At 44.9% G+C, this 10,083-nt stretch overlaps 1 protein-coding gene across 1 annotated transcript; it reads left to right on the forward strand.

The window, feature by feature from the left end:
• The first annotated feature begins 6 nt into the window (after positions 1 to 6).
• Positions 7 to 2,995, forward strand: Znf567 (zinc finger protein 567). The gene is given in 5 exon segments (XM_029479261.1): positions 7 to 244; positions 379 to 465; positions 1,598 to 2,470; positions 2,473 to 2,595; positions 2,598 to 2,995. Coding segments are annotated over 3 exon segments (873 nt in total). The 5' UTR covers positions 7 to 244; positions 379 to 465; positions 1,598 to 2,118.
• Positions 2,996 to 10,083: the final 7,088 nt, after the last annotated feature.

The raw sequence follows: 10,083 nt of genomic DNA on the forward strand, positions 1-10,083 counted from the left end.
TCCTCTCCGTGGGTATGAAGTGCCGTGATACTCTGGCCACCTCCTCTCCGTGGGTATGAAGTGCCGTGATACTCTGGCCACCTCCTCTCCGTGGGCATGAAGTGCTGTGATATTTGCAGGAGTTTTGGTTAGGAGAAGGGGTATTTGATCACCTTCTGTAGGAAGTGAAGCCTGCTGTTACACAATGGAGAAACATTCAGATCTGCAGCTTAGTCATTTTTAGTATTTTCAACCCTCTGTACAGGTAAGATTGTATGTTGAACACATTCCCTCTCAGGTCCCCATCCCTACCTCTGCTTTTGGCTAGACATGCATTACTGCTAGGTTCCATCACGGCTTCACTATTGTTACATTTTCTTTCTTCTTTTCCCTTATCAGGCTGTGACATGTCTAAACGTGATGTCATCCTCAGACTGGAGAGAGGGGAAGAGCCATGGACATCGTCTGCAAGTCATGTCTCCTTAGGTGAGTCTCTGACTTTAGACATAAACCTGAAAGAATCAGGCAGCATCACACGCCACTGAAACGTTTAAAGGTCCCTGCTTTTGAAATGACAGTCTCACCCACAACACTGAAAACACAATTCTGAGCTGGGCATGTTGAATACAACTGGAGTGCTAGGATCTCAGGGTGAAACCACCCTACTCAACCAAGACATGTGAAAAACATTTTTTAGGTTTATGTGTATGTATATTTTGCCTGCATGTATCTATGTGCACTACTGGTGTCTGGGGCCAGAAGAGGGTGTCGGATTCTTAGGAACTAGAGTTTTGAACAGTTATGAGCCACCATATGAATGCTGGGAACTTAACCTGGGTCCTCTGCAAGAACCCTTTCCAGTCCCCTGCACATTCCTTTCAATAAGGAAGGATTGCTCTCCAGTCTATATTTTATGAAATAAAGATTTGCTGCTAAGCTTGGTGGTGTGTGCCTATAATTCTAGTACTTGAGGAGCTGAACTGCAGGATTGCCATGCGTTTGAGGCCAGCCTGATCTACCTAATGAGCATGAGAGTCAGAGATACATAGTAATACTCTCAAAAAAAAAAAAAAAAATCAAACAAGGGTGCTGGAGAGATGGCCTAGAAGTTAAGAACACTGGCTGTTCCTTAGAGAATCTGGGTCTCCTAGCACCCACTTGGTAGTTCACAGGTACTAACTACACTTCTAGGGGATCCAATACCATCTTCTCACGTTCGTAGGTACCAAGCACACATGTAGTGCACATACATATATGCAGGTAAAACACTGACATGAAATAAAATCATTTCTAATTTTAAACGTTCTAAGCAACTCAAGGCTAGTGTTGGTACATAACAAGTTTGAAGCAAGCCTGGACTATGTGAAATCCTGTTACATTTCAAAAACTGCTTGTAGTCATTGGAATGACTTTTCTAGTTGGTAATTAAACCCAAATTTTAAATAGAGCATGATAAGAAGAAATCTGTGTAGGCTTTTCTTGTTGTTGCCTGCTGTAGGTTATCTATTTTTATTTGTTTTGCTTTGTAACTTGGAAGGGGTTTGCTCTAGGTCTTCCACATGTTAGACTTTTTATAATTTTTTCCCTTGGAAATTCACTAGTTGTTATTCTTTCCTAGGGGAAAACTGGAAATCAAGAGAGTTTTTAACGAAATTCAAGGAACATGAAGAAAAATACTCTAGATCATTTTTATATATTAACTATAGACAAAAGACAGTTACTCTAGGGAGCAATATTGTTAATTCCAAAGACCTACCTCCGAAGTATGACACTCATGGGAATAGTTTAGAAAATGTTTCAGAATTAATCAACTGTAATCTAAACCCTGCAAGAAAGAGATTCAGCGAGTATGATTGCTGTGTGAAATCACACCCAAAGCCCATGCAAGATGCGGGACATCCTGACATCAAATCCCACACTCAGAGTGTCGAGTCCTGCAGTCATGGGGACGCACTTGTGCAGCCTGAGAAGGCAGTAACTGCAGCACAGTCATCGGGATGGAAGGTCGGTCAATGAGACAGCGTTTCTTAGAAAGGGAAGCTCACTTACACTCAGTAGTGTGTATAGAGAGGGAAATCCATTTATATATAACAAAAAGAAAAGGGCATCAGATACCGAAAAGCAACATACATGCACTGAATGTGGGAAAGCCTTCTGCAGAAGTCAGTGTGGATTCTGCACGTGGCGATTCACACGGAGGAAAAGCCTTACCAATGTCATCAGTGTGGATGTGCATTTAGAAGGAAGTCATATCTCATTGACCATCAGAGAACTCACACTGGAGAAAAGCCCTTTGTTTGTACTGAGTGTGGTAAGTCCTTCCGCCTAAAGACAGCCCTCACAGATCACCAGAGAACACACACAGGGGAAAAGTCCTATGAATGTCCACAGTGTAAGTATGCCTTCCGACTGAAATCACACCTTATTCGTCATCAGAGAACTCACACAGGAGAAAAACCGTATGGCTGTAATGACTGTGGCAAATCTTTCCACCAAAGACAACTCTGTCCCTCCATCAGAGAATTCACACAGGGGAGAAGCCCTGCATTTGTAAAGAATGTGGGAAATCTTTTCATCAGAAAGCGAACCTCGCTGTCCACCAGAGGACTCACACAGGGAGAAGCCCTATATCTGTAACGAGTGTGGGAGAGCATTCTCCCAGAAGACAACACTTGCTCTTCAGGAGAGAACTCACACTGAGGAGAAGCCCTGTGCGTGTGGTGAGTGTGGGAGGCCAGAAGACTACCCTGTGGCACGTCAGAGAACACACACAGGGGAGAGACCTCACGAATGTCCTCATTGTGGGAAGGCCTTTAGGATGGAGTCCTACCTCACTGATCATCACAGAACCCACACAGGAGAGAAACCATATGAATGTAGTGAGTGTGGGAAACCATTCAGCCAGAAAACAAACCTCAACCTGCACCAGCGGGTTCACACTGGGGAGAAACCGCATCTGTATAACGAGGGTGGGAAGGCCGAGGGTTCACACTGGGGAGAAACCGCATCTGTGTAATGAGGGTGGGAAGGCCGAGGGTTCACACTGGGGAGAAACCGCATCTGTATAACGAGGGTGGGAAGGCCGAGTTCACACTGGGGAGAAACCGCATCTGTGTAATGAGGGTGGGAAGGCCGAGGGTTCACACTGGGGAGAAACCGCNGGGAAGGCCGAGGGTTCACACTGGGGAGAAACCGCATCTGTGTAACGAGGGTGGGAAGGCCGAGTTCACACTGGGGAGAAACCGCATCTGTGTAACGAGGGTGGGAAGGCCTTTCACCAAAAGGCAACCCTTACTGTCCATCAGAAAACCCATACGGGGCAAAGTCCTACGAGTGCCCGCAGTGTGGGAAAGCTTTCAGCAGGAAGGCCTACCTCGTCCATCATCAGAGAACTCACACGGGAGAGAAACCCTATCGATGCAGTGAGTGTGCAAAGTGCTTTCGCCAGAAGACAAATGTCATTGTCCGTCAGAGAACTCACTCGGGTGAGAAGCCCTATGCATGTAACGACTGTGGCAAGTCCTTTAGTTATAAGAGGAACCTCGTTGGACATCAAAGGATTCATAGAGAAAATATAGAAATACAATAAGTCTTTGTGAAGTCTTTACAATCATTGTAAACCTTTACTATCTAAAGAAAAACATGCTTCCACACGTCATAACAGAGATTGAAGCTCCATACCACTGCTTCCTAGTATATGAAATAGTTACAGCCATTGTTTTAGACTGTTCTGCCGACTTTGAAAACATTTAAAAATGCTTCCAACTGGACGGAGTAGCGCTTACTTAATGTCAGCCAGCACTTGGGTGGCAAAGTCAGGAGGGTCACTGTTACAGAGCAACTGACCTACATACCATCTTTCAGCCCAGTTAGGGCTTTGTACATGAGAGAAGCCTACTTAAAACAACAAAATGTAGGACCAAGTTACAAGTAGTTAGCAGCATTCCTTTCCATAAGGGAAGGGAAGGAAAGCGAAGGCTCACGGCGCTCTGCATCACTGAGAGACACGTGTTACTTTCCACGCACAAGTGCATTTGCACACTTGTATGTTTTAAGCATGTTTTATCATACCTCTTGCTTTTTAACATCATGCTTTTGCATTTTAAACCTGTCAGTGCATTCTTTTTAACATTCCACTTTAAGAATATATTTCAATCTCTAATGGTAGAATTTTTTTTGTTTGTTTGTTTCGAGACTAGGGTTTCTCTGTGTAGCCCTGGCTGTCCTGGAACTCACTCCATAGACCCCGCTGACCTCGAACTCAGAAATCCGCCTGCCTCTGCCTCCTGAGTGCTGGGCTTAGGCATATGACACCATGCCCAACGGAAATATTTTTTTAATGATATTGTCATAAAAATTCCGCTATGCTCTCGTATATGTCTTTTGGTGATTGTATATTTGTATGTGTTTCTAATTATTTCATACCAAACACTGGAATTTTTCTTGCCAACATGTAGGTCTTTTTAGTTATGGTACATTCTCAAGTGTATATCAGACCCTTCCCAAAATGATTCCATTCTTAGAGCTAAATATAAATCAATCTGAAAAAACAAATCCACACAGAAGTCTTTTTGTGTGTGTGGTGGTGGTGGTGGTGAGGGGGGGGGGGAGAGACACACACACAAAAAATCTCACTCGATGGTGCTGGCTGTCCTAGAATTCTCTCTTTAGACCAGGCTGGCGGCAAACTCAGCTCTGCCTGCCTCCTGACTGCTGGGATTAAAGGCATCTGCTGGGCTGGGGAGATGGATCACAGGTTAAGAGCACTGGCTGCTCTTTTAGACGTCGGTCCTGAGTTTAATTCCCTGCAATCATGTAGTGGCTTACAACCATGTGTAATGAGATTTGGTGCCCTCTTCTGTCCTATAGGCATACATGCAGGCAGAACACTGTGTACATAATAAATCTTTTTGTTTGTTTGTTTGTTTTTTGTTTTTCGAGACAGGGTTTCTCTGTGTAGCCCTGGCTGTCCTGGCACTCACTTTGTAGACCAGGCTGGCCTCGAACTCAGAAATCCGCCTGCCTCTGCCTCCCGAGTGCTGGGATTAAAGGCGTGTGCCACCACGCCCGGCTTAAATCTTTAAAAAAAAAAAAAAAAGAATATAGTGTGTGCCCTTATGCTTAGCTGGAAGCAGAACTCATTAACATCCATTCAACCTAGATAATGTTCCATCCCAGCTCCCTTCCCACACCCCAAAAATGTATTGCCACTGGCACTGTCCAAAATGACACTTGGGCTCAGCTCAGGCTGGACAATAGAGAGATTTACTGAGGTGGGGTATATAAAAGACACATTTCTTCCTACCTGAGGCAAACGAGGCACCTGGCTACATATGAAAGCCCTATGCTAATTTGCAGGCTGCTTCAGTCCCGTTTAACATGTAGTTCTGGTACATAGTAAGGGCTCTTCTGGCTCTAAATTTCCAGACTGTTAGAGCTTTCAGCTTCCTCCCTCCAACTCTGTAGCTCCTTGCTTTTCTTGAAAAACAGTAAGTCCCCACCCGCCCTGCCCCTTAAGTGTCTCGGCTCCGTGGCATCTTTGGGCATTCCCAAACACCTCTGGCTATTTTCGCTCTACCCTGAGAGAGACATGGCAGTTTCATGTTTACAATAAACCCATGGAGTGCTCCATTTCAGTGGCCTTACCATGCCTTCACTTAGAGGTAATACTTGTTGAAAATAAACTTCACAGGCAAGTCATGGTGGCACAAGCCTGAGGTTCCAAAATTTGAGGATGATGCAGAAGGTCTGCCATGAGTCCAGTTTGGGCTACATAGTATCAAGGTTTTGAGGTCCAGCTCAAAAGAGGCTAGTTTTGTCTATGTAAATGCAATAAATGTGGCAGTCATTAGCCATGGCTCAACACAACACAAAAACAAAAATGAATTCATATTAGAGAAAAATGCTATACAGCTCATTGTTTTAGGGCTGGTTTTTTTGTTTGTTTGTTTGGTTTGGTTTTTATTTGTTTTGTTTTTTGTTTTTTTTTCAAGACAGGGTTTCTCTGAAGCCCTGGCTGTCCTGGAACTCACTTTGTAGACCAGGCTGGCGTCGAACTCAGAAATCCACCTGCCTCTGCCTCCCAAGTGCTGGGATTAAAGGCGTGCGCCACCACGCCCGGCTTTAGGGCTGTTCTTACAGCTCACGATAACTAGTAGGCATCAGAGTTCATGCTAGAGTAGGGTTTGTTAAACAAGGACAGCAGGAGTTAAACCAGAGTGCTGCCTACTCTAGAATTGATACGGTTTTCATATCCAAGCTCTTTGAAACACTGAGGCAAGAGGTTTACCAGCCTGAGCAGCCTAACAAGAGCCTGTCTTCACATAAAAAGTAAAGTGGGGCTATGGATGCAGCTCAGTGCTTGAACACTTGCCCAGCATGTGCAAGGCCCTGAAGATCCCAGACCACTGGGGTTTATTGGTTTTCTTTATTGTTTCTGAGTGTTCTGCTTGCATGTATCTGTGCAGTGTGTGCAGCACTCAAGGGCCACAAGGGGGTGTCATCACCTGGGACTGTAGTTACAAAAGGTTCTGAGCTGTCCTGTGGGTGCTGGAGCTTAAACCAAGCTCCAGAGGTCTCTGGAAGGTCAGCCAGTTAACTTCGGTGCTTCACTCCAGCCCACTTTCCATCTTAAAGACACTCCTGGGAGTGGGCGTGTTGCTTGTGGGCAGACGCTGTGTGGGCAGTTCTGTCCTCCCGCTACAAACCAGTTGGAAAACTTTGCTCGTCAGTAAATCTTTATTCACTGAACCTTCTCTAGCTTTGTTTACACATGCACACATACGTTCACTCCACTTATGAAAGCACACACACACACACACACACACACACGCACTCACTCACAATACACATGAAAACAGCAGGGGGTTGGGGGGCAGGGACTGATTTCAACTATTGATGCTGGCTATGAAGGCGTCATTTACTTTTAGACAATAGCAGCCAGGCAGTGGTAGCTAGTGGCACACACATTTAATCCCAGCACTTGGGAGGCAGAGGCAGGTGGATCTCTAAGTTGGGTTCAAGACTTGCCTGGTCTACAGAGTGAGTTCCAGAGCAGCCAGGGCTATATAGAAAAACTGTCTCAAAAATAAAACAAGAAAAAGCCAAAAAATGAAAAGGTGAAAAGATTTGCAGTATCATCTAGTTGTTTACAACCTCAAAAGCCAAATGTGTGTCAAAATCTAACAATGAAAACTGCCTTGCAGATTTACACTTCCAGTGAATTTAACCTTTTTATATAAATGAATTAAAAACGGGTCTTCAACATGAAAGCCAGCTTATGAGTACAAAGTTATGAATCATAACAGCTTTCCACATGAGACTGCAATTATGGCCAGCTGCACTAAGGTAAACCCTCTATGCATTTCAACACACCTGCTAAACAGTTCTGGGAACAGTGGAAAGATGGAACCTTGATCTTTTAAATTCGATACAAGAATGTGAAAGCAGCCGGGCAGTGGTGGCGCAGGCCTTTAATCCCAGCACTTGGGAGGCAGAGGCAGGTGGATTTCTGAGTTTGAGGCCAGCCTGGTCTACAGAGTGAGTTCCAGGACAGCCAGGGCTACACAGAGAAACCCTGTCTCAGAAAACCATACCTTGGTATATTTGATACTCCTGTTTGCAGTTGATGTTTATGTTATCTGCTAGTTTTCAAATATAATAGCTACAACCTGACAGTTCTCATGTGTGCCTTCTTTTTTACCTGTATGAAAGGAATGTATGTGTGTGCACATTCTTTTGTGAGTGGATATAGAGGCCTGATATCCTTGGGTGAATCATTCACTGGGGCCTGAGCTGGCCAGTGAGCACAGAAGTCCTGCCATCTTGACCTCCCGAGCTGGGCTCAGAAGCATGTTCTTCCATGACCAGCTCTGTATACGGGTTCTGGGGACCTGGTCCCCATGCGTGCATATCTAACCGTTACTCCCCAGGCCAAACCAGACACTGATAAATTACGCTCCCAGATGGTATCAAAGAGCCCACTAAATTTGTTTTTACAAATACTTTATCCAGTTATATGACTATCTGTAGCAGCATTTTCCCCTGATTAGTTGGATAATATCGACAAGAAGCCAGTCACTGGGCAAGGAGAAGGTTGATCTTCTGGTCCAAGAGGAAGGACCGCCCCCTTTTTGGACAGTGAGGCGGAAGTGAAAGGAGGCACCTTGTAGACGGGGAACTGTTAGATCTGGTAGCAGAGTCTGCCACTGTTAGATTTCTAACATAGACTAGTTGATGAGTTTAGGATGATAGATTCCTCGCCCAGTGGTTGTGCTATCTGTTGATTCTAAACTAAGATTGTCTGGTATTTTACATTCCTGGTGACTCAGGTGGGCTCTAGGGAATAGAGCTGGTTTTGGCAGACTAGCTACAGGGAACAGATGACTGGGAATGTGGCAGCAAGTGAACTGTGGGAAACTGGGTGGACAGCTGCTTGAGAATAGGCAGGGGGGTGAGGGTGGGGGTTGGGGCTCCAGGGAGACAGACATTACTGGCTCGAACCTGGTAATAGTGTGGGTTGTTTTTTATTAATTATACGCCACAGCTATCTATATGTAAATACACATATGCCAGTGTCTGCAAAGGTCCAAAGGCAGTCTTTGACTTCCCTGGAGCCATCATTAGAAGAGGTTGTGAGCTGCCCAATGTGGGTACTGGGAACCAGCCTCCATCTAGTCTTCCGGAAGAGCCAAGTACTCTTTTTTTTTTCTTTTTTAAAGATTTATTTATTTTATGTATATGAGTTCTGTAGCTGTCTTCAGAGACACCAGAAGAGGGCATCTGATGTCATTAGAGATGGTTGTGAGCCACCATGTGGGTGCTGGGAATTGAACTCAGGGCCTCTGGAAGAGCAGTCGGTGCTCTTAACCACTGAGCCATCTCTCCAGCCCCTTGAGCCAAGTACTCTTAACCACTGAGCAATCCTATCACTCCATTTTCTCTACCAGCAACTGCACACTAGGATCCTGTTCAACAATTTAAAATGAGTCTGCTACTATAAATCCAGCGAAAGGCCACTGTTGGGGAGGTCACAGGCCCTGATGGGAAAGCTACTACTGTTTTGTTAAATGGACAAGTGTTTGTCAAATACCCATACAGCTATCACCTTTGGTCAGAGACGCTTCTTTGTACCATATTTAGTGGTGATTTCAGAGACTTAGTAACTGCTCAAAAATCTTAGACCAAATGTTGAATGCCTATTGCCACAAATGGACATGCAAAATTCAGGGAACATTGTGGAATTTGGGCCAGAAAGAATCTGAATTAAATTTCTACCCAATTCCATACTCTGCCCACCTCATCCACAGATAATCAATAGTTGGCCTAAATTAATTCCCAGAGACCCATACAGTGGAAGATAAGACCCAAGTCCACAAAGTTGCCCTCTAACCTCTACTAGTCCTATGACGCGTGTCCTATGACGCGTGTCCTATGCCACGTGTCCGTACATGTGCATACGAATGCTAAATGTGCTTCTAGACTTTTTTTTTTTCACTTGGAGGGAAGGTTGAAGAGACAACTAAGCAGTCAAAGTGCCAATGCCCCTGCAGACCGTTCCCCGCTGCTCCACATCTTCTCAGCTCTCTGGGCACTTGCATATACATGCACATTTCTAAACAGACATATGCATACATGTGTAATCAGCAAAAGACATTTTAAAAAGTATTAAATTGTATCGGCCAAAAGAAACAGCCATGCAAATTCAGTGGCAAATGTGGGATCACATGACTTTCCATAATCACACGTCACACAGGTGGTGCAGTGCACATACACCCTCCAAACCCGTCCCAACCCTGTTCCCTCGCTGCCTACCTGGTTCATGTGCACTAGATCATGTCTTGGCCAAACACCCAAATCCAAACTTGACGCTGGGTTACCTCTAGCCTTCTGGTAAAAGTATCTCTCATCTTTATTTTTATTTTTGAAAATTATGTGTGTCTGTGTGTGGACATACACATCTTGAGTGCAGACACCAGGAGAGGGCATTGGAGGCTGAGTTAAAATCTGGTTGCCTAGCCAGGCGTGGTGCGCACGCCTTTAATCCCAGCACTTGGGAGGCAGAGGCAGGCGGATATCTGAGTTCGAGGCCAGCCTGGTCTACAA

Source organism: Mus caroli, chromosome 7 (assembly GCF_900094665.2).
Source record: "Mus caroli chromosome 7, CAROLI_EIJ_v1.1, whole genome shotgun sequence".
Taxonomy (NCBI): Eukaryota; Metazoa; Chordata; class Mammalia; order Rodentia; family Muridae; genus Mus; species Mus caroli.